At 44.3% G+C, this 22747-nt stretch overlaps 1 protein-coding gene across 3 annotated transcripts in view; it reads left to right on the forward strand.

The window, feature by feature from the left end:
* ACLY (ATP citrate lyase) overlaps window positions 1–22747 on the forward strand; it is an 82892-nt gene that overhangs the window by 22520 nt on the left and 37625 nt on the right. For all 3 annotated transcript variants that reach the window (XM_073004168.2, XM_073004170.2, XM_073004169.2), the window contains exons 3-10: window positions 9253–9375; window positions 11161–11223; window positions 12401–12591; window positions 14508–14587; window positions 16984–17118; window positions 19835–19949; window positions 21188–21324; window positions 22209–22270. In XM_073004168.2, the coding sequence (XP_072860269.2) occupies window positions 9253–9375; window positions 11161–11223; window positions 12401–12591; window positions 14508–14587; window positions 16984–17118; window positions 19835–19949; window positions 21188–21324; window positions 22209–22270 (906 nt within the window). The remainder of the gene's footprint in view (window positions 1–9252; window positions 9376–11160; window positions 11224–12400; window positions 12592–14507; window positions 14588–16983; window positions 17119–19834; window positions 19950–21187; window positions 21325–22208; window positions 22271–22747) is intronic.

Genomic DNA, 22747 nt, shown 5'->3' on the forward strand with positions numbered 1-22747 from the left:
CTGAGAATTGACTTACAGACCAGAAAAAAACCAAAATGGAACAAAAATGGCGTGTTACGGGATTAATCGGTTTTCAATGCACTGTAGGTCAATGGAGACTTGACTTACAGACTTTTTGACTTGAGAACCGCCTTCCAATACGGATGAAGTTCTCAAGTCAAGACCCCACTGTACCCTTATGTCTCCACAATGGATTGTGTGGCACTTCAGTACTCCTGGAAGTGGGACAGGAGAAAGGAGGCCTGCATAAAGGACTCCAGCCAATCAGCAGTCTGGATTGTGAGCCAATCTGTGTTTTGGTGATTGTGAGGGTCCGTTATTCTTCACCTCCCCCGTCCCAAATAAAGCTGTAGACACATTTGAACTGAACCATTTGTCTTCTTTATTTAACTGGGGTAACGGGATGGAAACGTCAATCAACTTGGGGACAAACTTCTCCTGTTGAAGTAACGGTTCATACAGGGGCACCCAATCTTCGTCGAACGGATTACTTGACTTCGACGCCCATGGGCCAGCCTGAACCCGGGAGGGTTCTTCGGGATCGAAGTCTTCTCTGTCAGTTGTTAGTAGAGGGGTCGTCTCCTCGAACCCTGCGTATCCCCAGGGTATGGAGGTCTCTGCCCCGGGTTGATCCCAAGGTCCTGGCGATAACCCAGTCTCTTCAACTCCTCCAGATGCCATCTGGTCTTCTCCTCTTTCTCTCTCTCTACCCTTTTCTTCTCCTCTACTAATTTCCTACGCCACTCTCGGGTCTCTCTTTCTCCCCAATAAGAGGGCCGGACCCTAGCCTCATTCCTCCTCCTCTCTTCTGCCTCCTGTTTCGTCAGGCAGACTTGTTCCCATTTACCTGACCAGGGGTCTTGGATGGATACCCACTCCCATCCACTCTCTTCCCCTAACGGTCGGTAACTGACTTCCCCTGCTGCTCCCTCCTCGGGGTCCTTTGTCCCCCTCCCTGCCCAGACCCGAGGAGTCTGGGTAGATATACTTAACCCCTTCACTCCCTTCTCTAAATCTCCTGTGTCCACGGACTGGTGTAACATCCGGGGTGGGAAGGGTTTGGGAGCTGTCTGCGTGCCCACGGAGGCTTTGGGGCGAGACGGCACTCCTAGCATCACCTCTCTACCCGGTTCACGGGTGTCACACATCCCCCCCTCCGAGAGTGCCGCTCGCTCTTCCGCGCTTCGCGCCCACGGACCCTGCCGAGAAAAATAATCGACATTAGTATGCTCTTTGCCTTTTCTGTACTTCACTCGGAAAGAGAACGGCTGCAATGCTAGGTACCATCTGGTTAGACGCGGGTTGGTTTCTTTCATTCTCTCTAACCACTGTAGCGGGGCATGGTCTGTGACCAGGTCAAAGGGCGCTCCTAATAAATAGTATTTAAGGCTATGAGTAGCCCACTTAATGGCTAGAGCTTCTCTCTCAATGACAGCGTATTTTTGTTCCCGGGGTGACAACTTCCGGCTTAAATACAACACCGGGTATTCTACCCCTTCTTTAACCTGAGATAGAACAGCTCCTATGCCTCGGTCAGAAGCATCTGTGAAGAGGGTGAAGGGTATATCAAAATTAGGTGCAAACCTAACTGGTAACTCGCATATGATCTCTTTCAGGGTAAGGAATGCTTTTTCTTGGGAAGGACCCCACACTACTTTTACCGGGGCTCTTTTTCTTGTCAAATCAGTTAGCGGGGCAGCTATCGAGGCAAAGTTAGGCACGAACTGCCTGTAATATCCTACTAGGCCTAAAAACTGCTGGACCTCTTTCTTTGTCCTGGGTCTATACCACCTAGAAATTTTTGTTACCTTCTCTTCCTGGGGTTGTATTTCTCCTTGTCCTACTTTGTAACCCAGGTACTCTACCTTGGGTAACCCAATCTTACACTTTTTGGGGTTGACGGTCAACCCTGCTTCCTGTAACCTCTCCAACACTCTTCTTAAATGGGTTAGATGCTCTTCCCACGAGTTACTGAAAATAATAATGTCGTCGATATAGGCAGCGGCACAATCTTGTAGGGGTTCTAAAACCCGGTCCATTAAGCGTTGAAAGGTGGCCGCTGCGCCATGGAGCCCAAACGGCATCTTTTTAAATTGGAATAACCCTTTAGGGGTACAGAACGCCGTTTTCTCCTTATCTTGGGGGCGTAACGGAATTTGCCAGTAACCTTTCGTTAGGTCGATTGAGCTCAGGTATTTGGCCCCCCCTAACCTATCCAATAGGTCTCCCACCTTAGGCATGGGGTAAGCATCGAACCTAGATATGGCATTAACTTTACGAAAATCGATACAAAACCTCAAGGACCCGTCAGGTTTGGGTACCATTACGGGGAAGCTCCTCCAAGGCCCATTGGAGGGCTCAATCACCCCCAACTTTAGCATTTCTTCTACTTCATCATTAATGACTCCTGTTACATGTCTGGGCCATGATCTCCCGCTGATCCTTACTACCTCCCCTGGGAGGGTCTCAATATTATGCTCTACCAAATGTGTACAACCCGGCGTGGTGGAGAAGACCCGGGGAAAATCTTCCTTTAGGTGTAAAGCCTGGTGTTTTTGTTCCCCTGACAACAGGTCTCCTATAACCACATCACCTCCTGAGGTGAGCTCTTCTCTATCCGGCCCTAATTCGTCGTCCACCTCAGACCCGAACAATGCCTCACGGTCAACCCATTCTTTCAATAGGTTTACATGGAACACTTGGGTCTTCTTCCTTCGGTCTGGGGTTTCTACTTCATAGTCTACCTCATTTATCTTTCTTAACACTGTGTAAGGGCCGTGCCATTTAGCTAAAAATTTGGAGGTGTCTGTGGGCAATAACACCAACACCTTTTGTTGTGGTTCAAAACTTCGAGGCCTTACTCTTTTGTGGTAAGAGGCCTTTTGCCTGGCCTGTGCTTGGCCCAAATTCTCTTTGGCCATCTCCCAGGCCACCTGCAGCTGGTTCCTCATCTCTGCTATCTGCTGCAGCACCCCTTTTGAATGATCCTCTCCTTCTTCCCATCTTTCCCTAATTAGATCAAGAATGCCCCGGGGTCTCCGTCCGTATAACAGCTCAAACGGGGAAAACCCCGTAGAAGCCTGAGGGGCTTCCCGAATAGCAAACATCAAGGGAGCTAAAAAAGTGTGCCACAATTTGGGTTTCTCCAAGGATAATTTCCTGAGCATCCCTTTAAGGGTCCGGTTAAACCTTTCTACCAGGCCATTAGCCTGAGGGTGATAGACAGATGTTTTTAAAGGCTTGACCCCTAATAATTGCCACATCTGTTTAAAGGTTAGGCTCATAAAGTTGGAGCCTTGATCTGTTAGCACCTCCTTGGGGAAGCCGACTCTGGAGAATAGCTCTAACAACTCTTTTGCCAACACTTTAGCCGTAGTAGACCTCAGGGCCACCGCCTCGGGGTATCGGGTCGCATAATCAATTACTACCAATATATATTGGTGTCCCCCCGTCGACTTATGGAGTGGGCCCACGATATCTAAGGCGATTCTGTCAAAGGGCCGGTCTACCAGGGGCATAGGGACTAATTCTGCCCCCGGTCCTGCCTTGGGTTGCGTCATCTGGCAATTGTTACAGGACCGGCAAAACTCCTCCACATCGTGAGCCATCCCCGGCCAAAAGAAGCGTTGTTTCACTCTGTCCAATGTCTTCTGGGTAGCCAAATGCCCTGCCACTGGTAAATCGTGCGCCCAATGCATCACCCAGAATCTTAAGCCCTCTGGGATTACCAGTTGAGCCTCATCATCGCTGGACGCCTTGTCAATGTGATATAGCAAGCCTCCCCTCATTTCAAATCCTTTTTCCCCCTCTGGGGTAGTCCCCTCCTCCAGGGCTCGTTGCATGCAGCTGGAAAGTCCTGCATCGTCTTGTTGAAGGTTTCTTATCTGTTCTCTAGACAAATTCATGACTTCTAACTCTCTGGCCTCATTTTCTTCTTGTGCCCAGCCAACTTCCCCAGGCTTTGAAGTCAAAGTACTCAGTCCCGGCCAGTCTCTCCCTAACAGCATTTCACGGGTCATCCCGGGGACTATCCCCACTTCCATGTTTCTTTTCAAACCGTCCACCTCCACCTCAGCCTTTGTGGTAGCGTATTCTTTGGTATCCCCATGAATACATCGAATGACGGTAATCTCTGGTAACAGTTCGCCCTCTAGCTCTTTCACTAAGGTCTTACTGCAACCCGTATCCACCAAGGCCTGTTTAACGTGGCCATTGACCTTCGCTTCCACTACCCACCCCGGGTGGTGCTCTTCACCCACCTTGGAGGCGCCGGTGTACGCTTCTGCCCAAGCGCACTCAGTCACTGGGCAGTACTTCCGGATATGGCCGAACTGGCCACAGGAAAAACAAGCGGTCATTTTGTCTTTACCCAGGTTCCAGGTCGCCGCCTGTTTTGAGGCTGCTGGGTCGCTCGTGACGGTTGGTCTAGGTACCCGGGTTCCCACTGGATTCGCGTACTCGATCCTGTCCGGTCTGTTCTTTTTGGCTCCCGTCTGTCCGGCTCCTCTTGTGTCCGCTTGCCCGCTTGGCTCCGCCATTTTCTCTCGCGGTTTAGCTCCGTCTCCTTGTGACGCAGTTCGCATTTGCCACGTGTCCTCCGCCTCTAGGTAGTCTTCTAACAGCGTTACAGCGCCCTCTAGGCTAGAAGGTTTATTCTTAATGACCCAGTTACGGGCCCCGCTGTTTAGCGTGGAGATTAGCTGCTCCATGACAACTATTTCTAAGACCTGTTCTGCTGTCTTCCCCTTAGGTTGAATCCACCTCGTGGCATTGACCCTTAATTTCTGTGCTAGCGTTCTGGGGTGTAACCCGGGTTTCAGCTTTAGCCCTCTAAACTTTCTCCGGTAGGCTTCCTCATTTAAGTTGAGAGTGTTCAAAATGGCCGTCCTCACTATGTCGTAATCCCCCGCTTCTTCTGGGTCCAGGGTATCGACGATTTCTTGAGGTAACCCTGTGAGATACGGGGTTAATATGAGTGCCCATTGATCCTTCGGCCACTGCGCTGAGGTGGCAATCCTCTCAAATGTGTGTAAGAACGCTGCAGGATCATCTTGAGGGCCCATTTTCTGTAACTTAATAGGGGGTCGTGTAGCGATGGGTTGTTTCTGTCCCGGGCTCTCTGGGGTCTGATTTAACTGAGGGGGTCTCAGCTGTTCAATTATCATCCGTTGCTGATCGGCTAGCTGTTTTAATAGGACCTCTTGCCCTTCCGTTATCCGTTGCATCCATTTTTCCGCGTCTGTAGGTTGAGGGGGAGGCCCCGCGTGCTGGGCGCCAATATGTGAGGGTCCGTTATTCTTCACCTCCCCCGTCCCAAATAAAGCTGTAGACACATTTGAACTGAACCATTTGTCTTCTTTATTTAACTGGGGTAACGGGATGGAAACGTCAATCAACTTGGGGACAAACTTCTCCTGTTGAAGTAACGGTTCATACAGGGGCACCCAATCTTCGTCGAACGGATTACTTGACTTCGACGCCCATGGGCCAGCCTGAACCCGGGAGGGTTCTTCGGGATCGAAGTCTTCTCTGTCAGTTGTTAGTAGAGGGGTCGTCTCCTCGAACCCTGCGTATCCCCAGGGTATGGAGGTCTCTGCCCCGGGTTGATCCCAAGGTCCTGGCGATAACCCAGTCTCTTCAACTCCTCCAGATGCCATCTGGTCTTCTCCTCTTTCTCTCTCTCTACCCTTTTCTTCTCCTCTACTAATTTCCTACGCCACTCTCGGGTCTCTCTTTCTCCCCAATAAGAGGGCCGGACCCTAGCCTCATTCCTCCTCCTCTCTTCTGCCTCCTGTTTCGTCAGGCAGACTTGTTCCCATTTACCTGACCAGGGGTCTTGGATGGATACCCACTCCCATCCACTCTCTTCCCCTAACGGTCGGTAACTGACTTCCCCTGCTGCTCCCTCCTCGGGGTCCTTTGTCCCCCTCCCTGCCCAGACCCGAGGAGTCTGGGTAGATATACTTAACCCCTTCACTCCCTTCTCTAAATCTCCTGTGTCCACGGACTGGTGTAACATCCGGGGTGGGAAGGGTTTGGGAGCTGTCTGCGTGCCCACGGAGGCTTTGGGGCGAGACGGCACTCCTAGCATCACCTCTCTACCCGGTTCACGGGTGTCACAGTGATATATACCAAGAGGCAGAAGGCGCCTTGTGGTGGTGCAGTGTTTAAACTGCAGTATGGCAGTGAAGACTCTGCTCACAACCGGAGTTCAATCCCAACAGGCTCATGTAGTTGTCTCAAGGTGGTCTCAACCTTCAATCTTGCTAAGGTTGGTAAACTAAGTACCCAACTCATGGGGTGGGGGCAATGCATATCTTGCCTAATTAAATTGTAAACTACCCAGAGAAAGCTTTACGCAGTATGGGGCCATATATAAGCAGCACACTTTGATTTGCTTTCAATGGAGGAGAGTCACCGACTTTTTCACCTGCCTAAACAACTCAAAGGTTTTACCTCTGGCCCAGAATATTTTGACACCCCTTCTCCCATGCATCGTAACTGGCACAGCTGACTCGATGCCGACATGAATGTCTGGTTGGCCATGGGATTGGTAGGGTATTCTTAAATTGTATTCGCGAAGGCTTTCACGGCCGGGATCTAATGGTTGTTGTGGTTTTTTTGGGCTCTTTGGCCATGTTCTGAAGGTTGTTCTTCCTGACGTTTTGCCAGTGCATCTTCAGAGGACAGCACTCCCAAGCCAACTACACCAGAGCACAGAGTGCTGTCCTCTAAAGATGCTGGCCACAGAGACTGGCAAAACGTCAGGAAGAACAACCTTCAGAACACGGCCAAAGAGCCCGAAAAACCCACAACAACAATTATTCTTAAATTATTCCCTTTGTTTTGAAATATCTTTATTGTTGCTATAAGAGCAACAAATATTTTAATTTTAAAAAGTATACTGATTACAGGAACAAATCAGTCATCTGTCACTGTAAATGAACTTTGAAAAAAAAAAACCACAGGACTTTTAAACAACTTTTAGTCAGGTTAAGTAGCATGGCTAAGACTCTTTGCCAAACAGTTTTTCTCTTTGGCTTGAATCCTGAAACACCAGTGTCAGCCTCCAGTCCCAACACCGCAGGAGTAAAGTAAGGTAGAAGCAACACATTTTAGAAGGCTTCTTTTCAAAGGCATTTAACTTAAGCAGGCAGCAGGTCACTTCCTCAGGCACCATCAGGTTCCGCATGGAATGTTTCTGGTTCTTACATCAAGCAGGAAAGGGTCACTGGCAGCCGTAGGCAGCGTCCGTGCAGCTGATGATTGCTGATACATCTGTTGAGAGATGTCTGAAGGTACAGGAGGTAGCAGGTGGGAGAAACAATAGGAATAATAAGCCATATTCTGTTGAGCCAGACCATTTAGCTCATAACTGTTGGCACTGAATGACAGCAGCTCTCGAAAGTTTCAGATGGGAGTTTTTTCTTACCCTACTTGAAGATGCTGAGTAATGAACTGAAGGATAGCTGGTGTGAATAGTGATGGTTCTACCACTGAATGATGATTCCTACCCACCCCCTTTTGCTTTTGCAGAAACTAGGGATTAGCAAAATCTACTGCTGCTTTTGCTGACAAATGGCACCATCATAAAGAAAAAGTTAATTAAAGCATCTCCTATATAATAGCATTTTCATGGTATGTTTGATCATTATAAAATCAAGACTGGTCAATTAATGCTATCTGACCTCTCAATTGACCCACTCTGATATTTTGCATCTTTTATCAATGCAGTATCCCACAACCTCTGCGGGTAGAAGCTAATTTCCCACATGCCCTTTCATGTGAACTGTTTCGGTTGGTTTTACTTTTGTTTTTCGGAGTCTGTCGATTCCCCACTTTTCCTGAATTCTTCAGTTTGCACAAATAGAATTGCAATCAGGAGACACTGTGTCCTACCCTTGGATCATTTCTATGGCTTGTTCTCCTGGCTGCCATCCAGTTTAATCACATTTAGCTGGGTGCGGATCTGTCCCATTTTTCTTGCTGATGGAAAGCAGCTGATTGTATGGGTAGCTAATTAAATCCTCTGCATTAAGTTTGCATTGAGCCAGTTGCTGGCGTGTCTCAGCAAGGAGAACGCAAGATTGTAAGCCTTACCAAGACACAGCAATGGTCCAAGTGCCCTTTTGTTTTAATTGTAGGATCCTTAAAGCAGGAGCTGGAAAAAATTTTTTATTCCTAGCTATAGGAAAATAGAGCAAGAGGGGTTAACTGTATAAGGCAGCATCCCTTACAGAGGTGTGGAGATTTGTGCTTTTGGAATGCATCTCTCTGAATTTTCCAGGCAGCAGAGAATTCTGAGAACTGTAGTCCAGAATCACAAATCTGTACACCCCTGCATAGGATGTTGCCTTATACCAGTGGTCCCCAACCTTGGGCCTTCAGATGTTCTTGGGCTACAGCTCCCAGAAGCCTTCACCACCCCCTCTGCTGGCCAGGATTTCTGGGAGTTGAAGTCCAAGAACATATGGAGGCCCAAGGTTGGGGACCACTGCCTTAAACAATTGATCCCTCTAGCCCAGTATTGTGAACTCTAACTGGCAGTAATTCTGCAGGGTTTCAGGCAGCCATTTTCTTTAACCTGTAGAGGTCAGGGATTGAACCTGGGGCCGTCTGCACGTGAAAGCACAAGCACTGCCCCTGAGCTTTTGCCCTTCCTTTTGAATGTTTAAGGTATCTGTTATGTAGAACCACTTGCCTGTTGGAAGCAGAAATCTCCGCAGAGGTGATCAGACAGAGAAGCCATTGTAAAAGTTCATACATTTGGGGAAGGGGCACATAATACACTGAGGGAATAACTGCTGCCGTAAATAGATCTTCCCAATAAACAACAATAAAAATTCCTTACCAAGGCACCATATTTCAACAAAGCCCATATAAATTATGGCATTTGAGCAGACGTAAGCACAAGCCACATAATTTATTCTCTGTTTCCTTGACAGGATAGTAAATAACTCATACATAACCCTAATTCAGCTCTCCCCCAGTCCTTCTGGACTAGAAGCAAATATTTATGCTTTTTTGAAAGCAGGTTTGGGGCCTGTGGGGATTTATAAAATGTCTTGGCAAAGGGTGGGCCATGTTGATTGGGAGCTATAGAAAACCCTTGACTGTGATGGAAGAGTATTTTGAATACTTAAACGGGGGGTGGTGGTGGTCAGAAATGACCGTTTGTTTGCAAACTGTTATCTCTTCACCTGCAAGACCAGGTTTCTGATTTCGTATGTGTTTTTCTTTGTAAAATTCCAGCGTCTTGTGGTGAAGCCTGATCAGCTGATAAAACGACGTGGCAAACTGGGCTTGGTGGGTGTGAACCTGGACTTGGATCAAGTGAAGGCCTGGCTAAAGCCACGTCTTGGACAAGAAACCACAGTGAGTACTGTAATTATTTCTCAGTCTAATCCATGTAGCTGAGTTTCTGTGACACTGAAGCTCCTTTGAGAAGAGGGACAGGATATACATGAGTACATAAAAATTAGATGTGTGTGGATTTCTGTTTTAGGACTACAAACCCCAGAATTCCCAAGTGGGACTCTGATAGTAGAAACCTGCACAACTCTTGTTAAGGGAATGTGCGTCTGTGACTTTATCTTGTCTCTCGCAGAGTAAAGCGCAGATAAACGCACACAACAGCTTCTTCTTTTCAGCAGTGTATTTACAAAATATATACAGGATATACATACATACAGCACTTCAGTATTCAAACCAGCAGCATGACATGCAGACATCAGTATACAGGAGAAGAGAAAGACTGTACAGTGTTCATTTCTTAAATACAATTCTGGTATCAGTCTGGTCCAATCCCGTCTGAGGTGACTTCATGTACACAGGTGTGGTAATCTTCATATTGCAGTGGATTGCATCAGCCAGGGATGAAGGAATGATGTCATCTTATTCTTGTTCTGCACACACACATATTATGTTCAGGCTATATAAAAATTATATACCTTAACAACTCTAATAAAAATTAAGCAAGATTGACTTGTCATTCTAAAGTCTTGTGGCGGGGGGGGGAGCACAATATTTCAAAATAATATGGCAGTACATGTATCTTGTTTTTAGAGGAAGGGATCCCATCAAACCCTCCATGTGTTTCATGGATGTCAAGCCCTGGTGCCACTCTCATGATGTCCCCCCCTCAGAGCCACTTGGACGTTTTCAGCAGAGTGGTCACGGACATTTCTACATGGATGGGTATATATTGAGGGCTCTGGAATGTTAACATGGAAGGAAGAGTGACAGGCAGCTCCCATCAAGAAGCGTTGTCACTGCTTGAATAAGCAAATGGAAGAAAGCATAAGGACGCCAGAACAGCGGGGAAAGCAGAGGAACTGAGGAGAGATGAGAAGGAGTGAGAAAGTAGAGAAGGGAGCAGGTGGCTGGCTGGCGCAGAGGACAAGAGATAAGAAGGATACAGAAAAGGGGACATAGAAACAGAAGGAGAGAATGAGATATCAGTGAGGGAAGGAATGCATTGAAGGAGAGAAGGCACATAAAGAAAAAAAGTTGGGTCAGTAAAACAGATCCTTTGGATTTATGTGGACTGAAAAAAAATTACAGTGTCTGCTATTTTCATTGCCGGTGTGGCACAAAAACAGGAATCTGTCTGGATCTTCATAATTTGAACAGTAGATCTTGCGAAAGCATCTGTAAACTCATCAGAGAGGACATGTTTGCGTTCACAAATGTATTCTGTGATTTGTTTGTGTTTTTGTTGAAACCAGTGCAAAAAACCATGAAGATTTTGGTGTGTGGGGTTTTTCTTTTCTTTTCTCTGTAGCATTGTTGGGAAGCTCTGAACCTGATTTTATTGTGCAGTCTGTAGATACCAATGCCAGTTTTAATTTCGAAATGGGTGGAGGTGAACCCAATCCAAAAAAGCATACACATTCAAGAGGATCTATGTGACTTCTGTTGGATCTGATTTCCACCTGGAGCCCATGGAAAACAATGTGTGTGGGGAGGTGGGAGGATTCATGCATATATATATTGTTTTTTTTGGGGGGTGGATAGCAGAAGAGCAAGCCTGGGAAAGTCAAGCACCCACGGTAACTCCCTAGAATTCCAAAGGGACTCATAGCTCCCCAGAGACTGATATGCATATTTCTGAGAGATGCTAGTTTTTAAAAACATATGTTTATTTCTTATTTTCCACAGATTGCTAAAGCTAACGGCATCTTGAAGAATTTCTTAATAGAACCTTTTGTTCCACACAAGCAGGTCAGTTTCATTTGCACACAGCTATTTACAGATATTAATGGATACAGAGTAATCAGGGAAACAAGACTGCATGTGTAAATCTTCACTTTAATTCTGATGAGTTTGCATTCTAATAATAGACAGCTCTCTGTTGTTAAGAAACTCCTGTAAAGAGCAGGGTATGAAAAGTTGCTTTAACCCAAATTTCCCCAATCCTTGTGCCTTACAGGTGTGTTAGGCTACAATTCCCCTTTATTCAATAGCCATGCCAGCATTTCTGGAAGGCACCAGATAATAGACGGCTGGTCCAGCTTATGGAAGAAAGATGACTGTAGTTCTTATTGTGGCACAGTTTTGCTGAACACCGAGACTGGAAGGATGATGACAGAATAGACCAGAAGCATTCCTAGATAATCTCCAAATGTGTATCATTTTTGCAGCTCTCATGTCCCGATATCTTACGCACCATAAAAAAAAATCCACTTGCCTCTCCTCAGTTCAGCCGAGTGAGATCATGAATTCAGTCGTCATGAATTGTATTTTCTTGTGTGATGATAATACAGATCAAAAATGAAGATAATTGCTTCTGAGCAAGGTCAATATTTCCAGAATAGGCCTCACTCTCTCTGAACTGTGTGTTGTTTTTTTGGAGGGTGGGGGGGTATGTGTCAGTGACATCACAGTGTGACCAAATTCAGTTGGTTTTATGGTGTCACTGCTAGGAAGACATCTTGTTTGTGGGTATCAGAGAACAATGGTGCTAAAATTATAGCTAATAGCAGCCAAGCTAAAAGGCGAGCCAACACAATGATAAGGGGAGGATTCTTAATGTGTGTTAGGGAACATTTTTCCTTCCCACCATGAACTAATTTCTGAAAACTTTCCTTATGAACAATTGCTGAAATGGGGGCTGCTTATGGTAGAAGCACCCGAAATTATGGGAGGTCTTTTCTCAATTTTGGGTCAGCTCTGCCAAGTCCTTACTCTTCTGCAGTGCAAATTTTCCAGGTTGTATGCCGAGGCAATAATTTGGTACAGTCTTGCAGCCCAATAGCACTCTCCTCTTTCTTTAAAGGACCTTTTCCTGTGAGGTAACTTCAGAAAATGCACGATGATACCTTGATGCACCTGAATGTCTGTATTTTATTTCATCAGGCTTCATATTCTTAATACCAATTCACTGTCTCCAAATTCACAGACAGAGGAGTTCTATGTATGCATTTATGCAGCTCGTGAAGGAGACTATGTACTGTTCCACCATGAGGGTGGAGTGGATGTTGGGGACGTTGATGCCAAGGCTCAGAAGCTGCTGGTGCGCGTGGATGAGAAGCTGTACGAATCGGATATCAAGAAGCATCTATTGGTGCATGTTCCGCAGGATAAGCGAGAGTGAGTCTGAGACTTTGGTTTGTATTTACAGCAGTGTTTTGGTAACAAACCAACCAACAACCAAATTTGAAAGTGCAGGTGTTCATCACCCCCCCCCCGAGAATCCAAAAATAAAGACAGCTGAGTCTGTCCATATCAATATAAGAAGGGGGATTTTTTGTAAAGCTAATGTCTATGGATTGCTTTAAGTCCAAACCACACTCAAATACTTTGCAGTACTAGGGAGATAACTCACAAAAAGATAATTGTTCATGGTGACATCCATTTCGCTCTCAGCTCCTGAGGACTGCAGTTAAGCTTGGAGTAGTGGAAGATATCAGAGTCCTTTCTACTCAGAAAATCCTGGGGCTTTGACCCTTTGAGCCTTGGCTCCACTACATCCCAACATAGTGGAGAATCTGGATGGGAAGTTTTATGGAGGGAAGTTATACTCACACAACCAGTCAATATAAGACAGCTCAGAGTGGCATGTGATGTCCACCACCACCTCCCAGAAGTAATCTTTGGATATCCACAAGGTCTCTTCTGCTTTGCTTTTGGCTGTTGGACAGAAACACTACAGGTAGTGGCTAGAAAATGCTGCAGAGCTTGCCTTACAGTCTAGGGACACAAAGAAATGGCTTTAGGTCATGTCCGGTACTCAAATACCAAGACACTTCTCAATATATCTAAGTTTATTGTAATGCCCAATGGATATTTGAAAGATGTATAGAACTAAATCCATTTGTTACTCCATATCACGTAAACCCACTGAATCAATGGGATTCACATAGGTGATGACTTAAAGTCCCTTTCATTAAGTAGGTGTGTTGTACAGTGGTGCCCCGCTTGACGATTACCCCGTTAGACGATGAAATCGTTTGACGATGAGTTTTTTGCAATCGCTACAGCAAAACGATGATTCCAATGGGTTTTTTCATTTTACAACGATCAGTTCCCTGCTTCGGGAACCAATTTTTCACTTCACGACGATTAAAAACAGCTGATCGTCGAGTTTTCAAAATGGCTCCCCGCTGTATTTCCGGACCTATTTCTGGAAGACAGCGATGCAAAATGGCTTCCCCTATGGAGGGTCTTCGCTGGATGAGCAGGTATTTCCCCCATTGGAACGCATTGACCAGTTTTCAATGCATTTCAATGTTTTTTTTCCACTTGCGATTTTAACGGAATGCATTATTGTCAAGCGGGGCACCACTGTAATTAGGACAAATGACTGGATTTAGTCTGCAAGAGTAAAAAGGTTGCAAATAATTTTTTAAAAGTTGTATTACAAACTAGCTGCTTTAAAAGATGGATTCCGATAATACATAAATTCCCATATCTGCTGAATAGTCTTCAACATTATCCTGACACCAAATCCTTTTTTAATTAAAAGAAAAGAAAAACTCCTTAAATGCCATTCCTATCAAATTATGCCAAATTGTGACTAGGAGTAAAGCATTTCCATTCTCTATTAAATCTCCTCCCTTTTATACTGCAAGCAATCAGCCTTAGTACTTGACAAGGATGGTGAGTAAATTTTCTGTTTCTTTATATAACATTTTCCGATTTTTGTGTGTGAGTATCTGTGAGTCAGATGGCAGTGGTGCCTTGCAACTGCTTTGCTGTCTGCAATTTCTTAATGTGAAGGTGCATTTGACATTTTAAAGGAGACATCTCTCATTTAATGACATTGATGGCTGTTATGTGGGCTTCATGGAGGGGCAGGCAACGTCTGGCTTTGCTTCTCTGTCTCAGAGTCTGACTCATCCAAGTCCAGACCTCTGAGTCATCAGCTGAAGTCAGAGAAATTGTAGGAATGCATCATAGACCTATCTAACAAGCCAAGTGCAGAGAGAAAGTGATTTTTTAAAATATCTATCTGTTCTAATAAATTAATGTTTTGTTCTTTTCCGTTGTGTATCTCCTTCATGTAGCATTTTGGCAAGCTTTATCTTCGGCTTATTCAACCTTTATGAAGATTTATATTTTACTTACCTGGAAATCAATCCACTAGGTAACTCTTTTCTACATTATTACTGCAGGGGTGTTGGTGACTATATTTCGTCTTCTAATTCTTTAAATTCCTTAAATCTTTGGAGAGCAGAAAATGAAGATGGATGGAGGACTTTTTGCTGTAGACAGTAGATTCACACACATTCTTATTGTTGTCAGACTGATTTTAAATTATTCTTCCTCAAACAAGAAAGGCCCATCAGTCTTAGACAATGCTGCCACAGTTGAATCTTTCCTGCAATTAATTGTGATGCCCTGTTTTAGCAAACCCTCAAAAAAGAACTCTTCACAAACAGTTCTGAAGAACCAGCTTTGATCCTACAGGCTTTGTGAATCAAATGACCAAAATGTACATAATTAAACACATCATAGATCTTCTCTTTCTCATGTGTTTACAATAAAAGCTATGAGCTCTCTTGGTTGATGCATAACAAAACAAAACAGAGAAAAATAGAAGATAGGGTCTTGTTGAAACGCTGCATTTACTTCGTCATCACCATCATCCTGCATGATGTTTTTGCTTCTAGTCTGTTTGATGCAACAAGACTGTGTGATGGATTGCGCTTGGATATGTAGCGATGTGAGATTAATGACCAAGTGGCGATATGAAGCTGAGCCTCTCTACCTCAAGTCAAACATGCTAGCCATTACACATATAGACTGCAGATGTGTATGTGCTAACTGCAGTGCTGAAAAGTGGCAGAGAGTCGTGTTCATAGCAGAAGAAAGTGACTTGTGACAATCTAAAAGATAACTTGGCATGCGAACACAGGAACCCACCTTAGACTGAGTCAGACTGTTGGTTCATCTAACTGGGCATCACCCCGACCAGCAGCAGCCTTCTGTTGAGTGACCCACTGTCTAGTATTATACTGGCTGGCAGCAAGGTTTTAGACAGGAGCCTTCTTTAGTCTTTCCTGGAGGTGTCGAGAGTAGAATGCTCTACATGCACAACATGTGCTCTGCCACTGAGCTGTGGCTGCTTGCCTGCTTTTCTCTTTATGAGCTAAAATTCACTGTCTGTAATGGGCTGAGTGCAGGTCCAGTGAAATGGAGTTGGAAAAATTCCAGGCTGTCCCTGTGGTGGTCCTGTATCTGTTGCTGACCGAGCGTCTGATGTTAACAGCAGGTGTGCAGGAAGGTCTCCTAAAGCAGATCTTATATGAGCAAGATCCTATGCATACAGTAAACCCTTCAGAGAAGCTAACCCTAAACTATTAAGGGCTTTAAACCTTAGGACAAGCACTTTGAATTGGGTATAGAAACCTAACTTTGAGAATGTTAGATTTGGTTTATATTTTCTGGATGCCCTAGGCCTAGGGTGGTAAGGAGGATGTGTTTAGCTTCAGGAGAAGATGCCTCCCTGCAAACACAAGTATGTGGAGCATGCCTAAATGAAAAGGTTTGCATAACTGATTGTGCAAACCTTTGCACAGGTCCTTTGACAGACTCTGTTAATAATTGCCAAACTGTTTCAGGACATGCTCATGTGCCACCAGTAGTGTATTTGCACAAAGGTTTTCTGCAGAGACATTGTTTTATTTGAAAAGTAGCCTCTAATCTTCATACTGTGGCTCTACTGTAGCACCTCTTGGAATAGCTCACAAAGAGGAGGTTGGCCAGAGTACCTCTGCATGAATTACTGTTCTAATCTTTCCTGGAAACCGACAGATCAGTCCACCTCCAGTCTGTGTCAGTTTTGCAGTGTTCATTCATAAGTCTGTTCTGTTCCATTTCTTCAACAGACTCTAATTTTGTGCATTCCACTCTTAAAGTATATGTTTGAATATATATTTTGAAACAAGAACTGTATTACAGCATTGAGAGAAGTGCAGAAACTGAAGGAGAGCCTGCATATTGGTCTAAGGAAGTGTCAGTTTGGTTGGTTTGCTTACAAATGCAGACCGAATGAAACACAGGTGCATCCCAACTTGTAGGAATCCGGATGTCCAGGATAATCATATAGAAATATAAAAGATGGGCTTTTCTGAAACTGGGTCGTTTCTCCTCATATGCATTATAAAAGATAAAGAGTTTGTGATAAGAGAAGGTCTTCTTTCAGATTTAATTTGAACGTTTGCCCAAGTTCGCTCCATTTGGGAGACACGGGCTGTGCTGCTGTATCTGTGATGTCGGGTCTCTTTCAGAGCTTAAGAGTTACTTTGGTGAACTGCAGCTTACAGAATCCTCCAGCCCACATGATGACTTGGAGATTCTGAGCTTGAAATTCCAAAAAGTAACTGCTGAGCTCTTGTTCGTGTTTCATCTAAATCTTCATTAAGGAAAATGCCCCACGAGGCACCTGATACCCGGTTGATTTGCATATTTTTCTGGGCAGCTGTTCCAGGAGGATTCATACTAACCTGCTTTTTTTTCCTTCTCTCTTTTGAAACGAAGTTGTAACTGCTGGTGGTGTTTACATACTAGACCTGGCTGCAAAGATCGATGCGACGGCTGATTACATCTGCAAAGGGAAATGGGGCGATGTGGAATTTCCCCCTCCTTTTGGAAGAGAGGCTTACCCAGAGGCAAGTGAAATGGCTCTTCCTGGTGTAGTTTTGAGGAACCGACTACCTTAAAGCAAGGGCGGGCCGCCTGATGCCTCTGATATATTTTAGACTACTACGTCCATCATCCTTATCCACTGACCAAGCCACTTTAGGCTTATGGGAGATGCAGAGCAGAACATCTGAAAGCCTCCAGCTTTCCTACTGGTCTGTAAAGTGTTGCCATGTGCAATAGTGGACAGCGTGTCAGATCAGGTCTAGCACACTTGGTTTCCGCTCCTCAGTCAGGCCCAAAGTTCACTGAGGGATTGTAGGCCATTCACCAACTCTACCTCACAGCCTAATCTACCTCACAGAGTTGTTGAGTGGATAAAATATGGAGGGGAAGACTCGGTAAAGTCTCCTTGTTGCCTTGTGCACCTCAGAGAAAATGCAATATATAATTAAAATAAGAGGCACAGAACACAGGAAATTTGCTATATTGTGAGTCATTAAACTTTCCCCATTTCAGCTGAACAAGTGCCTTCTCATGAGGCTTAGTCCTGGTCTAAGTGTTTGATGGAGAAGAAGTGGTGAAATGTTGAGTGGTAGAAAGGACTCCACTACTTGACATTAGAAGGGAAATCATATTTTAAATGTTTCTTTCTATTTTTTAAAAAACCAGTTCTTTGGAAATACAAGAATAGCCTAGCCGAGAGTGTGCTAGGCTAGCTTCTTTCTTCCACCTGTTCTGTGCTGAAGGTTGCCAAATAGAGAGGAAAACACATGCAGCCCTGGGAATATGATTTGCTGACTTCTCTGATTTTCATTAATGCATCCCAAGATGCAATAGAGATCTATAATTTAGCAGTGCTCTCCTCTGCCCTGGGGATAAAGCAGATTATCGAAGGAAGTACCCCAGGTTTTCTCCAAAGTATTTTGAAGAACCTTTAAATATTTGTTTGTTTGTTTGTTTGTTTGTTTGTTTGTTTGTTTGTTTGTTTGTTTATTGGATTTTTACCCCGCCCCTCATGGGAATGTCTACAGTACAATACATTGTGGCCACCCATGCTGCATGTCGTGTCCATTTCTTGTGGCTACCCATGCTGTACGGTGTGTCCATTTTTCTAGTCTGGGACAAACTTGGAATACATTTAGCTCAGTAGGTAACTGGAGCTCTATCTCCAAATCGGAATTTCCTTCAGGAGTGTTTTTTGTCTGTTTGTTTGTTTGTTTTTGATCCCCCAGAATCAATGTGTCTCTCAGCAGAAAATTGCCAGTGGATATCTCGTGCTCTGGCATTTTTAGAAATTTAATCATTGTAATGATGTACAAACATTTCTCTCTCTCTCTCTGTCTCTCTGTTTGATCTCATCTGGCCAATAAATCCATTTAGACTTTCCTCCACATTTTATTATTTTCCTTTCCCCTGACTGTGTGCTATGACTCAAGGGCTGACACTTAACTCAGTTTGGCAAGGCTTCTAATGGATGAGTTCTAATGCTGGCCTCACTGAATCATCCCCCTTGCCAGGCAATAATCAAGTTTCTTAGACTCCGTGCACTGCTTAAGAATTTTAATGAATGCAAGCCTGGTCTCTTGAAATACTCAAGTAGTTAATTAACTGAGAGCTGGTACAAGTGCACCTCAGAACTTCATCATCTTGTTTTTCTTTTTACGCACTTTAAAATTGGATGTAAGTTCCTAGTCTATTCCTTGCAAATCTTCATCTGAAGTCTTCAACTCGAAATCTTCAATTTATTCCCCAAGCACCTTTCAGTATGAAATTATTGCTTCTCCTTTAATAGTTAAAGCTTATATTCCACCTTTCCTCCAACGAGCTGCACAGATAGTAGCATGCATGGCTCTCCTCCTTCCCTTTTCATCCTGTCAACAAACCTGTGAGGTGGGTCAGGCTTAAGGGAACGTGACTAGGCCAAAGTCGTCCAGTGAGTTTCATTAAAGCATTGAAATATTATATTAGAGTTATGTAGCACATTAATGCTAAACGTTCGAAGAACAAGTAAAGCAATACATGTAGTCTTTTAAAAATAACACTTTGAAGGTCACATGAAAACATTCCTTTCAAAGCATTATTTGCAGGAAGTTGGATGGATCAGGTTCCTTGTCCTCCTGTGTAATGCAAAAGTAACAATTTGAACATCAGTGCATTTCCATGCTTTGAGTGTCATGGCTCTGTGACACCTAGACCCTCAATATTTCACCACCCATGCCAATACTTAAACTAATGTAGCACCAGGATGACAGTATGTTGGCTGCTAAGGCTGAAGGCTGAAAGTCCCAGGGCACTCACTGCTGCTGGTGTCCACCTCCCTCTTAAAAACAAGTCTTAAAAAGAAGAAGAAGGTTGGTGGACTTAAGGGGACCCCTAAGGTCCCCAGTGCAAAAGCTGCCACCTCTGGAGGTGTCTAGTAGCCAAAATAGGGGTGAAAATAACCAAAATATATATTTTAATAAATGGCAGGGGGAGCTCTGCCTTGGTATTGGGTAGCTTTGAGAGCCTCAAAAATACCCCTGAAAGGCTGCAGTTTGTGAAGCCCTGGTCTAGGAGGGCATTTGTCAGTGGATATGGGTGGGAGAAGTGGATATGGATGGGGGAAGGATTAAGTACTGTTTGCTTCTGTTTTTCCCTTATGAACATCTCTGGATTAGTCTGGCAAAGGAAACATGCTGTTTAAAGAATGCTGATTCTGTTTTTTAAAAATTCCATGATTCTAATAATGATTTGCTTCTGCAGGAAGCCTATATTGCTGACTTAGATGCCAAGAGTGGAGCCAGCTTAAAGTTGACTATTTTGAATCCCAAGGGCAGAATTTGGACAATGGTTGCTGGAGGTGGTGCGTCTGTGGTATACAGGTACGAAGCACAGGGATCATGTGGCAGTCATATGGTGGATGGCGGAGTGTGATCCACTATAGCAGGGGGAGAAAACGTATTTCCCTTCTATGTGTTAGAACATCAGCTTGGTGTTCTCTTGTTCAGGGAAACACAGTGTGTGTTCTGAATCTCCAGCCATCCATGTTTTGAGTCATCATCATTACACACTATTTTTTGCCCAACGACTCTCTCTTGTTAACTGTAGTTGAAATTGAAAGGGAAAATTAAGACAGGGACTGGAGAAATGCGTAGGAGTATGATGATGATGATGATGATGATGATGATGATGATGATGATGATGATGATGGATTATTTGCCATCCCTGAACTGGAATCTCAGGCTGGACTTAGGTAGTGTGAAGTTTGTGTTTTGCTGTTGGCCTTGTACCACAAAGCACTTGGTCTGTATTTACATATCTGACAACATAGACTGTACAACACACAGCAATGAGTAAGTCCGCATTTGGGGGAGCTATTCTTTTTTTTAAATTGCTTTCTGAAGACATGCTTGTTGTCCTCACTGTTGTAACAAATAAATGTAAGTGAGAGCTCTTGAAAGTTTATGCTTGAAACATTTCAGCTGGGCTCATACCCTGTGTGAATCCGTATCCAAATGTTTCAGACTGTAATTCTGCCACAGTTGTCTTTCAACTTGTCATAGTACACGAGAAATCATGCTTAGCTTGGTTACAGACACTGCAGCAGAAATTCTTACAGAGCAATAGTCTGAATATATTGAGTGCAAAATAAATGGATATGTATGCATGTACTTTAATTCTCCCAGATTCTAGCCCAGTGGTTCTTATTTCGGGTATTCCAGATGTTTTCATTTTCAGCTCTCAGGAGCCCAGCCAGTATGGTCAGGGGTCAGGGATTTGGAGAGCTGAAGTCTAAAACATCTGGAGGGTTGAACATTGAGAACCATAGATTCCTTTCTAATCAGTGTGGCTCTTGTCTCTCTGCAAGTTGCAACCTACCCATGTCCAGCTGTTGGCTGAACTGCTGTGTTGCCATGGAGTGCTTGTGAACTTTTAAGCTCTGATGGCAGAATTTTCTGACTCTTCAGAACTGTTCCGCCACAATGTGTGTTAAATCCACTGCTCTGCTCTTCACTCTTGGTAAGAGTAGAATGCAACTTTGCCCTGCCTTCATGAGAGCCTATGAAGAACCTTGTCTGTACAGATTAAGCTTTTTAATATCACTTGTGTGCCTTTTCAGTGATACCATCTGTGACCTTGGTGGAGTAGATGAACTGGCTAATTATGGCGAATACTCTGGAGCACCAAGTGAGCAACAGACCTATGACTATGCCAAGACCATCCTCTCTCTCATGACACGGGAGAAGCATGCAGAAGGTAAAGGAGGGTGTCTAGGCAAAAGAAAAAGATATGGGAGCCGGTCTGTGTATTTTCTGGTTGATCCATGTTATTAAGTTTTATTTGAGAATCACCATTGTTCTAATCCTCATAAATAGACTAGTTGCTGACATCCAGAAATGACATTAGGAGTGAGTGCAGAACAACCATGAGAATATGCAGAAATAGACTAACTGCCTGGGCTGGAAGGATTTGGAGAGGGGAAAAAACATGATGGGAAGCAAAAAGAAGCAGATAAGATTTTTTTAAAAAGCAGACAGGAAGGGAGACATATAGCAATGAGAGGAAAGGAAAAAAAGAGAGGAAAAAAGGAAGAATTAGCAAAAGGGGAGAAAAGAGAAGGGCCCAGTTTCTGACCTAGAACTAGGAAAACAAGGGAAAGAGTGTTGGCCTCCCAGCCCCACAACCAGCGACCTGACCTTGGGAGGTCCTCTTCTTTGATCAGATCCCATAGGACCTGACAGTCCTCTGCTGGCCCTTATTAGCAGGCTGGCAAAGCATTTGTGTGGCCTGCACTGCTTGAGTGGAACTTGGGTATCTGAATGATAACTGATTTGTTTGGAGGAGCTATAGGGAATGGCACCCATTTCCCAAGGCAGGGGTCCTTAAATTGGTGACACCAAGTAACAGGTTTTATGCTTTAACTGCCACAGCCGATGGGTCCTATTGCCACAAGAGATCTAAATGCACTGAGAATTCATGCCAGTAACCATTGTATGTAAATTGCTTAAAAATGAACTACAAGTGTACTGGAGGATCTTTCTCCCTTTCAGCCACGTTTTAAATGGTCTAGGATATTTCTGATACTGTACTTCTTACAAAACCGCTCATTCTCTTTTTCTCTCTCTTTTTACCTCCACAAGGGAAAATCCTCATCATCGGAGGGAGCATTGCTAATTTTACTAATGTAGCTGCAACATTTAAGGTAAAGATAGCCCTGAAAAAATACCTGGTAATAGCCATGCCCGTTTGCATTGTTAGCTGTTTTGGAAGAAACAACTTTCTCATGAGGCTACTATGTGGAATTTTAAGTGGATTGAATTAGTTTATACCAGTTGCCTCTGTGCCGGTGCCATAGAAACTCACGTTTTCTCCAGGGCAAAAGTTGCATTAATACAAAGACCAAAGGTAGGGCTGAGATAAAACATAGCCAATGTAGAGAATATGATTTAGCAGGCAAAATAGCAGTAATGTGAGGTAACAATAGCTTGAAGACTTTCTGGGCCGATCAGAATACATAACAACAGGCAATCCTTTAACTAGAGGTTAGAAAATTGGTTTTTTTGGACACAACTTCCTGAATCTCACTGCAGGGGTCACACAGACAGGGCGATTTGGGGAGTTGCAGTTGTAGTTCAAAAAGCAGCTTTTCTAAGCACTGCCCTGAGCTAGAGCTAAGTCG

The sequence above is a fragment of the Pogona vitticeps genome, chromosome 6 (assembly GCF_051106095.1).
Source record: "Pogona vitticeps strain Pit_001003342236 chromosome 6, PviZW2.1, whole genome shotgun sequence".
Taxonomy (NCBI): domain Eukaryota; kingdom Metazoa; phylum Chordata; class Lepidosauria; order Squamata; family Agamidae; genus Pogona; species Pogona vitticeps.